The 15,137-nt window shown below is 36.8% G+C and overlaps 1 protein-coding gene across 2 annotated transcripts in view; it reads left to right on the top strand.

Annotated features, from left to right (window-relative positions):
• Positions 1 to 15,137, top strand: part of BRINP3 (BMP/retinoic acid inducible neural specific 3) — a 266,574-nt gene that overhangs the window by 209,109 nt on the left and 42,328 nt on the right. For both annotated transcript variants that reach the window (XM_070939292.1, XM_070939293.1), the window contains one exon: positions 10,045 to 10,267. In XM_070939292.1, coding sequence (XP_070795393.1) covers positions 10,045 to 10,267 — 223 coding nt within the window. The remainder of the gene's footprint in view (positions 1 to 10,044; positions 10,268 to 15,137) is intronic.

The raw sequence follows: 15,137 nt of genomic DNA, 5'->3' as shown, positions 1-15,137 counted from the left end.
TATTCCTATCCCCCTCAACCACTGCAGCATGATACCATGGTTGATGGTATCAAAAGTCGCTGAGAGATCTAACAGGACCAGGACAGAGGAGCAATCCCTGTCCCGAGCCCTCCAGAGATCATCCACCAATGCGACCATTGCCGTTTCTGTGCTGTACTCCTGCCTGAAGCCCGACTGGTACAGGTCCAGATAGATAGCTTCATCCAGGTGCCCGGGCAGTTGTCTTGCCACCACACTCTCAACAACCTTCGCCACAAAACGAAGGTTGGAGACCAGACGGTAGTTGGCTAATTCAGCTGGGTCCAGGGAAGGCTTCTTGAGGAGGGGCCTCACCACCGCCTCTTTCAAGGCAGTGGGAAAGGCACCCTCACTCAGAGAAGCACTTATAATCCCCTGGAGCCAGCCTCGTGTAACCTCCCGGGAGGCCAGTACGAACCAGGAGGGACACGAGTCCAATAAACATGTGGCGGCACTAATCCTACCCAGAACCCTGTCCACATCCTCGGGAGCCACAGGATCAAACTTCTCCCAGATAATGTCATCATATTATGCCAGCATGACATCACAGAGTGCAGTTATCTTCCCACCAAAGTGGTACCTATTTATCTATTCAATTTGCATGCTTTCAAAGGTTGGCAGGAGCTGGGCCAAGGATGAAAGCTCACACTATTACATGGGGCTCAGGTCTGGAACCTGGGCTGCTGAGTCTTCAGCCAACAAACCTAAAATCTTAACAAGGCCAGAGTCTGCCACCCCCAAACCGGAACAAGAATGTGTGGAATTCTCACCAATTTTTATCACAATGAAAATCATCATCTTTCCACATAGATCTTTTAGCAGTTTTAGAAGAGATCTTTTGTTGAGGTTGTTTTGCTGCTCAGAGTCCCTGTTGTGACATGGGTAGCTGTATAAATCAAGTCGAATAAGTAAATGTGTTTGTTTACCATGTAACATAATCATAATCTAGTTTCTCACTTTAATTCTGCTTCTTCCTGTCAATAGTGATTACTTAAGATTTGGTATTTAATCACACCCTTTTAGGTTTATGTAACATAAAGTCACTTCTGTCAATTTTCCCTTTGGGGCACAACCTAATGAACTCAAGTCGACTTTTGTAGTGCAACATTAACTAATAATTTTTTAAAAATGCATTCTGAAAATTGCTATTAATAAATAGAATTATTGTATGTGTATGTAATCATTTGATGGAGTGTTGCCCACATCCTTAAATTTAATTTATAAAATTAAAAAGTAATGTGCGGTTTCATTTATATACAGTACAGCATTCTCTCTCTCTCTCTCTCTCTCTCACACACACACACACACACACACACACAGACACACACAGAGAGAGAGAGAGAGAGAGAGAGAGAGAGAGAGAGAGATGTAAGCCCATCTCAGCAGATACCTTTGCATTGTTTTTAAAATGTATATCAGATATCATTTGGTGAATTCAATAATGCAACAAATCTCAGCGGAAAGCAAAAACGCAACCTTTTTTATTATATTGTATTTTGCCTTTCTCATATACTTTTGGGAGTATGGAAATCTGCACTTCTTAGATCTCTTCATATTTATTTCTAAATCTCTGCATATAAAATATATATATATGAAGACTAAATTTGACTAAATTTGAAAACGTTTGGTCTAGTCCTCTTAGAAAAGAAAAGCTGTTTTTGTTGCAGTTAAAGTTTCAGTAGCTCTGGGTTTAGGAATTTAAATTCCCAGTAAGACTAGTACTTGATTTCTGTAACCATTATTTCTCCAGTTGCAATTACAGACATTGTTAAAAAAAGGAAGGAATAAATCCTGCTTTAGTCAGGGAAGAGCAACTCTGCAAGCTTATGATAGGAAGGCCAAAATACAGTCCCCAAATCATATCCTTGCGCCTGCCAGCTATGGATTAGTCCCAATGCTTTTGCCTTTACCAAAACAAGAATATTCATAAAGATTTGACTTGGCTGCCTTACTTGGGTTACATTTGGCTTGAGGGATTTCTAGTCAAAGCCTGGAAAATAGGAAATGCAAGAACAGGATATACAGTTTCAGCTTTAAAAAGAAAAGACTTTTAGGCAATAAGAAAAGACTATTTACTGCCAGATATTCTTGGGAATATGTTCTGGTTGATATTTGTGCTGAAAAATATATCTTATATACATGTTTTATTGAGAAAAAAATGAAAAAGTATCAATTCTCGATGATGTTTCCTGGACATTGAACAAAACTGACCCTGGACTTCTTTTAGTTTTAGCTCCATGTAGTAATTCCATCCCATCCCATCTATCCATCCATCCATCCATCCATCCATCCATCCATCCATCCATCTATTATCTATCTGTCTATCCTATCTATCTATCTACCTATCTCCAGCCATCATCATCATCATTATTATTATTATTTTATTATTATTATTATTATTACTATCTTTAATATGAAACTCAGTCAACTGAACATTCAAAAATGCATCACAAATACCATTGACTGATGCTAATGGTTGATATGGGTTGATATGGGTTGCTGCCAGCATCCTATCAACCAAGTACCTTCTTAAGATGTATGATGTTCCAAGTAGCGCAGTTTTATGCAGTTCCACTGGTGTTATTACAGGAAGCTTATTATTGTTGTTGTTGTTGTTATTGTTATTATTGTTATAAATAACTCAAGGCGGTAAACATATCTAACATATGTTACATATCTAACATAAACATATCATCCTTCCTCCTATTTTCCTTACAATAACCCTGTGAAGTGAATTGGGCTGAGAGAGAATAACGGGGTCAAGCTGACTTTTATTGGTAAGGCAAAACTAGAACTTATGGTCTCCCAGTTTATAGCTTTGTGCCTTAACCACCAGAGTAAGCTGACTCTCTTTATTAACCACAAATACTCAAGAAAATATAAACTGTATGGGTTTCTGAGGCAAAAATCACATTGATACAACTTACACCATAAAGGAAGGAAGGAAGGAAGGAAGGAAGGAAGGAAGGAAGGAAGGAAGGAAGGAAGGAAGGAAGGAAGGAAGGAATGATGAATACATACATATCAGGGGTAGAACCTTCACATCTGGTTCACAAATGTGAGTGCGCGCACCTCTTCCACGGAGGTGCAGAGCCTTCTGCACACACCCAGAGGGTCGAAAATGGGATGTGATGATGTCCAGGCAGGTGGGCGGAGCCTCCCACCACCAGCACTACCGGATCACATGATCCGGATAGAACCGGCTGAATTTCACCATCTATCTGATACATATGTACACACAGTAGTCCTTAAAACCTCTGGAGTGGAATTATTAGTTTTCAGTAAAAGCATAGAGGGTCATGGGTAGATATACCCATGATTTGCTTTGATTTTGGATAGATAGAGAGATGATATAGATTTAGATATATATATAGATAAGTGGTGGGTTTACTACCAGTTCTGTGGGTGTGGCTTGGTGGACGTGGCATGGCTTGGTGGGTGTGGCAGGGGAAGAATACTGTAAAATATCCATTCCCACCCCACTCCAGGGGAAGGTTACTGCAAATTCCCCATTTCCTCCCAATCAGCTGGGACTTGGGAAGTAGAGAACAGAATTTTTACTACTGGTTCTCTGAACCACTCAAAATTGTGTATGTGTGTGTATGTATGTGTGTAATATATATATTTTCCGGCTTAAGTTTCTCTCTTCCAGTAATTTTCTGGTTACCAGGATCCTTTCTGATATTCTTCCTCCTCTTGGAAAGTTAGGATCAGACTGATTTCTGACAGTATGGTCTTGCAAACCTTTGGGGCTTCTAAAACAAGAGCTGCAATCTGGCAGGGGGTGTTTTCAGGTAGATCAGAGTACATAAGGCCCTCAAAATTAATAGCAAATGATTTATTCCTGCAACCAAATTACTTAGTCAGCATCATCTGCCCATCACACAAAACAGCTTTTTGATCAGTCTGCTTTAATGTCTTGCCCTCGGCAATATTAAGGAAAGATATAACCATCCTCCTTTTGCACAGTGATTTTTGTCCCTGTGCTCTGGAGATATATTAGCCTAGCCTAACACTAGCCTATGTGTTCCTTTGATGCCCTTAAAAGTTACATTACATCCCTATGCACCCATCAATAGAAGTCCATTTTATCCTGAGGACAATCTTATTTGTTATTTGCTATCACATCAGAATCCAACACAAACAGCTGCCTTTGCCTCATACAGAAACTACTCTTAATAATTTCTCTGATTTTATTAATGCATAGTTTCACCCTGTTCCTTAAATCTCTTTCATTGCATCTAGGTTTTACTAATTGTGCTATGTTTACTTTATTGCTGACCAATATACAATTTTATTCCTGTACATACACATGCACATAAACTCATACAAATATACTGAACATTCACTTAATAGCTCAATATTTTGTAGGTCGGACTTTTACAGTTAAAGTGTTTTAATAATTATTTGTCACTATATCTATTGGCTAGACTCTGTTCCTGTACCCACTGCACTGTAGAAATCACACTCTTCCTAAGTTTTAGAATCATTTGAGAATTTGGGTATTTTGCTGTTTTTGTCCAGATGATGTTCACATTTTCTCTTTTTATGACATTGCTTCTTGTAATCTGTTCTTTTATTCTTTTATGAGGGTAACTGTTTAATTTGTTGGTCAGTTGCCATAATAAAGATCCTCTATCTGAATAAGAATCTTAAAAGGTTGGGGGTTTTTTGGTCTTCATCTTATTAATTAATTGCTGTCTCTCCATTGATCAGATCACTTTCTGCTTCCCTCTTCATACAAATAAACCTTTATTAAAAAAAGAAGAGGGGCAAATTTGGAGTTTATTTCCCCCTTATTTATGCCAGATATTTAATGCAACACTTATTATGACATTACCTTTCATAACTTGTTTGTTTCTTTTGTTGTACATTCAGAGATACAAGCTGTCTAGAATCCTGTTTCTTCTTTAGAAGTAACTGGCCTACAAGTACAATAACATATAATCTACTGGGAAAAGAATATTAAAGCTTGGTAAAATGCTTATTTTGATGGCTTCCTAACCATCATAAGATTATTTTTGTTTATATCTTGAAATTTTTGTTTTTATAATTTTCTAGCTGTGTAATAATTATTTATAACTAAATCCTTATTATTTTTAGTCAAGTAAATTCCTAAAATATATTAATCATATTTTGCAGAAGTATTGAATCCTGTTATTAGATGCAGGTATATTGCTTCTCTTTGTCTGCTAGTCAAAATTTGAGGTATGGGTTTGATAGCATTCTTAACTCAAAACCTCTCAATTTATAAGCTCCACAGTTCCTGTGGTCTAATCATGAAGAGTAGCTGCCCAAAATCACATGGATTATTTCCATGATCTCTTCTTTCTCTGAAGACATTTCACTAAGCCAGCATCATTCACTTTGTATATATAGTCTTTCTGCCAGCAGGATGTCAGTTTGCCATGGTGCTCACTGGAAGTCACCCTGAAATTTAATTTTCTCGATGTATTTCCAGTTCTGATGATCCCAATGACACTAAAAGTAAAGAGAGAGGAAGCAGACAGTACCCCAGGCTCTGTCTTAGGCCTAGTACTCTTCAATATCTTCATCAATGACTTAGATGAGGGGATAGAAGGGGAACTCATCAAATTTGCCAGCAGGAATGTATTTCAGAAGACAGGCTCAAGATACAAAAGGATCTTGATAGGCTTGAACACTGAGCCCTATCTAACAAAATGAAATTCAGTGTAAAGTAAAGTAAGGTTCTACATTTAGACAAGAAAAACCAGTCAGACAGGTATAGAATAAGTGATACCTGGCTCAACAGTAATAACTGCAAGAGGGATATTGGAGTCCTAGTGAAAGATCATTGAAATACGAGCCAGCAGTGTGCTGCAGCTGCCAAAAAAGCCAATGCAATCCTACGCTGTATTAATAGAGGGATAGAATCAAGATCATGTGAAGTGTTAATACTACTTTATAGTGCCCTGGTAAAACCACACATGGAATATTGCATCCAGTTTTGTTTGCCACAATATAAAAAAGTGGTTGAGATCAGGGGTGGGTTGTACTTACCTTTACTACCAGTTCGCAACGGGGCTCCGCACTCGCGCTTCTGCACATGTGCAAGAGCTTCCTGATGATGTCAGGGTCGGTGGGCAGAGACTCCCACTGGTTTTACTACCGGTTCTTGCGAACCGGTCTGAACCAGGAGCAACCCACCCCTGGTCAAGGTTCTAGAAAGAGTGCAGAGAAGAGCAACAAAGATGATGTGGGAACTGGAAGATAAAACATATGGGGGATGATTGCAGGGTTTGGCTATGTCTAACTTAATAAAAGAAATACTTGGGTGATATAATAGCAGTGTTCCAATATCTAACGGGCTGCCACAAAGAAGACAGGGCCAACCTATTATCCAAAACACCTGAAGGCAGGACAAGATGCAATGGATAGAAACTAATCAAGGAGAGAACCAACCTAGAACTAAGGAGAAATTTTCTGACAATGAGAAGAATTAATCAGTGGAACAACTTGCCTCCAGAAGTTGTGGGTGCTCCAACATTGGAGGTTTTTAAGAAGAGATTGGACAACCAGTGAAATGGTGTAAGGCTTCCTTCTTGGGCAGGGCGGAAGACCTCCAAAATCTCTTCCAACTTTGTTATTCTGTTAGAACTGTTTGCTATTATTTTGGCTTTTTGTTCTTTAAAAATCTGTTAATGTTTTTAAAAAAGAAATGAGTTAAAACTTACCTCTTTTCAAAACTGCAAGTGTAGAGGTCCATTTGAAAATCTCAAAGTCTTTTTCTGCACCGAGAAAGTTCAGCCACTTTATTGTTGTTTTGATATATCTTATTGATTATATTCACTACGTGTCAAATGTTTTCTCTTATATCTCTTCAAAATGAATGCAGTTTGATCATAATATATCATTCAGATTAAAAAACAATTATTCCCTGTGCAAGTATTGCCATGAGAAACTGATCTATAGTCAGTAAAGAAATGGGACTATATGACTCTAGGTATGTTGGATCTTTTCCCTCTTTATACAGTAAATCAAATAGATAAAGGCTTCTTTCCATGACAGAGAGAATTCTTGGAATCTTGGAATTTCATTCAGTAGTCAAAGTAAAAGTTTAACCAGAATATCTTGAAAACTCTTTTAGTGTATTGCAGAATTGCCATCTGATCCTTCAGCTTCAATTTTAGGGGTTTTTTTCAGTGCCTCTTTAGTATTGTCTTGGATCATAGGCTGATGTAATAATTCTTCTTGGTTGTCTGTAAATTTTGTAAATAATATATTATTCAGATATGCTTCAGACTTTTCTAAATCAAATGCCTGTTTAATATATAATAAACAAATTGATCCATCATTTCATTTCTTGTAAAAACATGCTTGGCTCCATCCCAAATAGAGTAGTGTTGTTGTCCTACTCCTTAATTAGTTGGCGAGTCAACCATTTATCTAACTTACTGCTTTTAAAAAAAATATTTCTCTTTAATAAAATTTTCTCTCTTGTAAATTTTAGATCCAATAAATCTAGTTGCTTCCTTGTTTCTTTAATAATATTTTATTCTAAATGCCTTTAGTCTTAATGTTTTGGACTGTTTAACAACTATTTTTCTGATCTATCTCGTTCAATGCAAAAGAACTGACCAAGTTTCACATATGTTAAAAATCGGAAAGATAAAGGAATGTCTGTGATAGTAATAAAAGCTACCGGTTTGGGCAAACCGGTATTTCCAACGATCAGCTGTGCTGCATGATTTATATTCACTAGAAAGCTTTTATTACTATCAGTTTCCCTGAATCGGTCCGAACCGGTAGCATTTCATCCCTGCACACATGCCTTAGATAAATCTAGAGAGGTACGAAAGCAGATACTAAGGATTCTAGTGAATCTAAATTGCACGGCACAGCTGTTCTCCCCTCGCTGTTCTACTTATCTTGGAAAAGGCTTCTTAAGCCTTGTTTTTCAGTGCTGCGCATTAGTGCCTACAGTGCACATGCGTGCAAAGCACACATTTGGCACACACTGGGCATGTGCATACAAAGTGCACATTTGGATGCACCGCACATGTGCACGCACAGCGAACCAGTAGCGGACCTTGGAGGATTATAAATTAAGTTATATTTTCCCCTTCAGCCTTATCATTCTCGTCTAACAGCATGCTGGAAATGATTGCAGAAAGAATTCAAGCCAAAATGGCATTACTGAAAAACAGTAGGCATTTAGATGATATTTGCAGAAACGTAAGGACTTGAAGAGCTACATAAGAAGCATTTTCTTAACGGATCTCTGAAAAAAGAAGGAAAGGAAAAAGAGAGAAAAGGGGAAAAAATATTATGTAACTTGTGTCAGGTCATTAATAACTGGCTGGATTCCTGAATGGGAACATATGTGCTACACTTTAGTGCACTTCATTGTATAAAGTTTAACATTCAGTGCCCTTTGATGCCCTGAGAGAAAGTGTGCGGAGAAAACTAAAAATTACAATGGATTGGTTTTTTTCTTTTCTTTTCTCTCTCTCTGTGTTTATTCATCAGTTATTCATGTACATTGTGTGTAATCAGCAAGAAGCTACAATAATAAGGCAGAAAAATGTCACTGGAGCATTCTAAGTGTTGTCATAACTGACAAATAAAGGCCATTTAACATGCTGCCTAGGCAGTCTTTAAAATGCTTATTTTTTTGCTGGGGCAATGTAAAATATATTCTACAGAGAGCTGAATTTACTATCAATTGTTAAACACAAGACAACCTTTCCCATTTTACCTGTATTAAGTAAATTCTTCTAACTAGAAAATATCTACTTCCAATATTTCTAGACCAAATGGGAATTATATTGCTTAAATTATAGTTTATGTCTAGTGCAGCTCAGGTCTCACTACATTGTGTGCTTGAGTGATGGGCCAGTTGTTGGGTTTTTTTTTTTTTTTTCATTTTTAGTGGCATCTCATTGAAATGATTGTTAACAATTGCTTCCTCCTGCTCACTTTTCTCAAAAAATTCAGCACTGCACACAGTTTGCTCCCTAGAGTGACTCATTCTGGCATCTCTGCTGCATGCAATCTTCTGCTGTTCAAATAATTTAAACACAGGTTTTTCTAAAGAGGATTGTAGACTTAAGAGTTCAGAAAGAAGCACGGAGCAAACATCCTGCAATGGCTCTGTTTGCGCATAACAAAAACCTCATGGCTTGTTAGTATGAGACTATATGCATTTCAAGCCCGAATCACTTCTGCTTTACTTGTATTGAGAGAAAGAGGAAGTATAAAAGCTCTTGTTCTCAGTCTGTAAATAACTTCCACTTTATCTGTCAAAACCCAGATGAGTATTTATAACTATGGCAGTTAATTGAAAAATTGGAAGCAATACTTCAAATTGTTCCTGTTACTTTTGAAATTGTTAGATGGATTCATTAAAGGAGGAACTTCATGAAACCCTCTTTCAGCCAAAGAAACATTTTCATCCATGCTTTAATTGAAAAGTAAAACAACAACAACAAAAAAACCTTCCTCTTTTTCTCAAAATTTATAACATTATTCCAAGAATTTATGTGCATTTTGTTAGAATACAGTAAATTTAACAGTCCTTGAACATTAAGAATGCATATTGTATGGACCTAATACCACTCCCCACTCCACCCACTTCTTACTCAACTGCTGTGATGCATCGAAATTAGAGTTTGGCAATTTTTTCCTCCAAAGAAAAGCTTCCTGATTTTTCTGCCTATGTATTACCAAATGTAAATATACATGGGATTACAAGTTTAATTAAAATAACTTGAGAGATTCTGGCAATAAGCTAATTTTCAGTATATCAGATCTGCAACAGTGAAAATTTGACTCTTGTACATCTGTTAGATTCATGCCACATTAAAGCTTAATACAGACAAAATTAACAGTATCATATTTCCTGATGCATCATCTGCCATCCGTGATAGTGACAAATGAAAGGGATAAAAATGTGCATAAATTGGAGTTGTTGTTGTTGTTTGTTCATTTTGGCTGCACAAATGATCCAATGATCTCTTGGAAGTATAACTTTTTTAAAAAATACTACATTTTGCCATTTTGCAGATGAATTCAAGTTCTTTATGAAAAGGCTGCCCATGAATTATTTCCTCAACACATCTGCCATTATGCACTTGTGGACAATGGATTCAAATTTCCAGCATCGCTATGAGCAACTGGAATCCAGCATGAAACAACTATTCCTTAAGGCACAGAAAATTGTTCATAAGCTCTTTAGCCTCAGTAAGAGGTGTCATAAACAGCCACTCATCAGCTTGCCAAGGCAAAGGTAAGAAAGCAAAGGGATAGGGGAGGGAATACAATCAATCTCTCTTACTGGGGCATATTGTGGAGTATGTGTGTGTGTGGTGTGTGCGCCTACACACACACACACTAATAAAATAGGAATAAAACATGAATAAAAGACTAAAATGCATGTGAAAAACTAAAATGCATATGAATAAACAAGAGGTTTACAGACATCACAGAGGTTAAATTTTTACAAGATATCATTAATTGATTGTGAATAACTGAATATATTATATGGTTTGAAAAACTTGAAAATTGCTATTAAGCTATAAAAAAGCATGAATAGCTGCAACTGTGGAGAGCAGAGTAAGTATTTGCCACAGAATAAAATTATGAACTACAGTAAATTCTATCCATGTCCGTAAAATTTCTGATCTAATATAGAAATACTTTAAAATAAAAATGTAGATCTCATTCATAGAGAAATGCCCACTTTAGGTGTGGTATTAAGGTATAATCTAAAAATGGTTTCAAATTTGAATGCCATGGTGTAGTCCCCAACAAAATTAGCCATTCTTTTATAGAGGGGGCTAAAGATCCCTTCCAATAAACAATATATGGTATCCCTACACCAGTTAACATATACAAAGATAATTTAGTGTGTTTTAGGGGATGTATGATTTAGTAAATTTTAATAAAAATATTACAAGTTGAAATGAGAACTGAACTCTTAAGATTTGTTTTATTCTGGTACGAATCATTTCCCCAAACTGTTCAACTTTGCTACCTGCTCTTTACGTTTCAGACAATTTTTAAATAATGAAATATATATTTTAGCAATCGGGCCTGGAATAACATTACTCCTACTCCCCCCCACACACACCAAGCATGTGTGTGTTTCTGCAACTATTTTAATTCTATCCTTTTGATTTGAAGACACTGAAACAAGTCAGGTGAATTGAATCATTGTGAACTGAAAGCCTTAAAAGAAGTAGCTAGAGCATAAGGTAAATCTACTATGTACTCCATATTAAGCAGTCAGCATAATAATAAAATCAAAAATTTGGAGCTGCCCAATCTCCACATTCTTCCAAATCTGTCAAATCTGAATTTAATCCTTAGGGTTTTGTTGGATTATGTGTAGTTCATTACTTGTCTGCCAGTCGCTTAAAAATTTATTTTGAATATGTATTGGAATCATTTGGAAAACAAAGTAAAGTCTTGGTAAAATATTCATTTTTTACAGCTGCAATTCTTCCAACCCACAACAAATTTTTAGCAATAATTATTTCTAAATAAATCCTTATTATTTTTTGACAGGTGGATTTCTAACTATTTCATTTTTTTTTCTTGTTCTTTTTGTTAAGCCCTGTTACAAGATTCGGTATTGCTTTGCTTTCTCTATTAAATTCCATGTCAATATGTTTATGTGAAGCAAACCTATATTGCTGTATATACAGCAGTCCAGATATTTCATTAATACTACCCAGTTCTAGTTGGGTAACTGAGTACAGGAACAGCATGCATTTTAAATGTGTAATTTTTATTTGCTAATTTAACCCCTGAGATATTATTTCCTAGACATGTTTTCAGCATGAATGGCTCTAATGCCAATAGAAATAAGAGGAGATGGGCCAACCCTTGTCTTTCGTCCTTCAGTATGATGCACTGGTGTTATAGAGATCCATTTACTATTTACACTCTGTATCCATGTGGGAAATAAATGGGCGACAAGTCATCTTTTTCAAAATTTCAGGAATAAATCCTGAAATCCATTCTCACTCTCAGAGGCTTTTTTTGCATCAAGAATGATCATAATCACTTTTTTTATTATTACTATGTATCTTATTGGTAACATCCAGTGTGATCCTAATATTGTCTCTCATGTAAATCTTCTGAACAAATCACATCTGAGTAGGATGTATCATTTCATTTTTTAAAAAAATCATTTATTCCCTTTGTGAGTATTGCCATAAAAAGCATAATAATTACATTTGTGAAGACTGAATAAAAAACAAAGCTGTATAATTTTTGATTGGCCTTCCTGGCTAAATTAATATTGGCCAGGCCAGGCCATGAGATGAAGCATAGGAGTATCTCCTACACAGTTTTTCCATAATAGATTTCATTCAGAAGATTAAGGGTTCTATTCCTGTCTCTTTTCTTTATCATGGAATTATTTTGAAATTATTTCCAATCCATTTCCTGACAGTCTCCATAGGACATGTCTGTATTTCTGTATTTTTTCTGAGTAATGAAATAACAAGATTGTGGGGCTATGTGTTTCTACTATTCTCTAATGTTGTGATTGTGTGTGTGTGTGTGTGTGTGTGTGTGAGAGAGAGAGAGAGAGAGACAGACAGGCAGGCAGGCAGACAGACAGACAGACTTAAGGACAAAATGAGACTACTCTATCCCAATTCCTAGGGGTGGGGGGCAGGGGCAATAGGTCTTCAGTAGTTTCCTAAATGACAAAGCAATAGCACTTAGACTTATATACCACATCATCATGCTTTACAGCCCTCTCTAAGCGGTTTACAGAGTCAACATATTGGCCCCAACAATCTGGCTCCTCATTTTACCAACCTTGGAAGGATGGAAGGCTGAGTCAACCATGATCTGGTCAGGATCGAACTTCTGGCAGTCAGCAGAATTAGCTTGCAATAATACATTCTAGCCTCGGCATCATCAAAGCTCTAAACATAGCTATGTAAATTTTTGCCATTCTTAAAAAGTTAATTACTATACTAACAGACAAATAGATGGACATGTTGTTGAACCTGTCTACATAATGCCCATTCAATATTCTTTTTGATTGGAATTAATTTAAAAAAAAATCAGGAAGGGGACCATCACTCTCACACTGCTTTTTTGATTCCAAAGTACAAAAGGTCTACAGGATTCCAGTTTGTCTCTTTCCATCTGCCAAATCTAAGGTAAGTGATTTGAGCAGGACAAATTATGATATATTTCACAGGCATTTCTAGGTTTTCGATATATGTAATTGGATACACAATCAGTCTAATGAAGATTGATAGCAACTACACACAAACTCCCACCAATTCCACTATGTTCTCCCTTTTAATTACAATTCCTTCTTTAATCCCATGCTAGATCAAATCTAAAGTCTGTGTGCGATCTTAAGAAGTAGCCAATCAGTTTAAGGAAGGGGGAAATATAAATGTCCATTCAGCGTATGGTCAGTATCAGTGGTGGGTTGCTCCTGGTTCGGTCTGATTGTTGCGAACCTGTAGTAACAGCGGCGGGAGGCTCCGCCCACTCACCCGGATGTCATAATGAATGATCTGCGCATGTGCAGAAGCGCGCGCACACTCCTGTTGCAAACCTGTAGCAGAGGTAAGTAGAACCCACCCCCGGTCAGTATATGCTTATACCTCTCCTGTTAAGGGAAAAGGGGGGGGGGGGAATCAGCACTGTTAGAAAAAGAGGAGGAAACTGCAGCACCAAGATCTCTTGAAATCAATGCCTGTCCTCCTCAACCTGCACAATCTAGTATGTGCAAATTGCACAAACCAATAATTGAACTAATTGCCATTATTGCTATGCTATATCCAAATTAAACTGCCCCGGAAGTGGAGAGCTTTCATTTCTCACTTATGAGTGGAAGGGAGATAATGCTATGATCTTAAAAGTAGAATTAAAGCTTTTCAAAATGATTAAATGAATTCAAATAAATGATAAATTAAGATGGCTATTTTTAAAGCAAAAAAGGCATAACTTCTATGGAAAGTTTCCATATTATTTCAACATTTGATCTGAATTTAAGAGGAACTTAAAAAATTTAAGAAGACTCTTTAGTGTCTAATCAGAAAGAGCTCTGCTTTCATGAGATCAGACTGTAAGTGTCTGTCTGGATTCAAAACACTAGACTGCATTTAGGAACAAGGTGAAATACGCTTCAGGTTTTCCTTCATGTAACTTCAGGCTACAATATATCCCAGATGGATTTTTTAATGATGCTGGGTTCCCAAAGAAAAGAACAATGATAGCTTTTAAGTTCTGGTGGATGACTTTAAATATGTGTTATGACAAAGTGAAATATCTATTTCAAAAGTATTTTATACTTGATGGAAGTCCATAAATCATTGATGCTACATTTCTCTTAAATTATCCTTAGTGCTGATTTCTCAGATTCAGCTAGCCACTTTCCAAGAAAGAAGAAGAGTGAAAAGGAAAAGCAGTCAATACCCCGACTGCTTTCTTTATAATCCTGGTTCATTTATGATGATTCTATCCAGCGTCCACTGAACCTGTTCACAGTAATGGTAAAAAGAATATTCCTTGAAACTATGTCAAGCTAAAATATCATTCAGCTCAGCAACAGTGATTTTGTAGAGGGACTAAAAGCTACATTATGGAAACCATATATTCAAATCAAAAGCATATTTATTTTTCTTATACAAAATAGCAGACAGATCAAATGACTAATATAAATTTGAAACCATTGTATGAGAAGATGTCATCCCTAACTGATCTCCTTGGCCTGATTTCAAAGTAATTTATCAACCTGAAAGTATCATAGAAATGAAATATCTATTTATGTCATGCATGCTTGATTATATAGAACTGGTGTGCACATTTCAAGCTACTTCTAGCATTTACTTAAATCAGTTTTATATTAACTCAGACCAATTTCAATACTCTCTGGCAATGATAACAGACGAGTATCTTCCCAAGTGTGTTACCAGAGATCTTGGAGATGCCAGATCAGCTTTGCTGAATGTGAACTGAATATGAACCCCTGCCTTAGACCAGGGATGTCAAACTCATGTCGTTATGGCGGCGTCACGTGATGTATCGGGACTTTTTTTCTCTTCACTAAACCGGGCATGGGTGTGACCAATGCATCACATGTCTGGCCCGCAGGCTGCAAGTTTGACAGCCCTGCC

The sequence above is a fragment of the Pituophis catenifer genome, unplaced genomic scaffold (genome assembly GCF_029215685.1).
Source record: "Pituophis catenifer annectens isolate HBS135680 unplaced genomic scaffold, rPitCat1.0.hap2 SCAF_3, whole genome shotgun sequence".
Taxonomy (NCBI): Eukaryota; Metazoa; Chordata; class Lepidosauria; order Squamata; family Colubridae; genus Pituophis; species Pituophis catenifer.
This window is presented reverse-complemented; position numbering and strand designations above follow the sequence as displayed.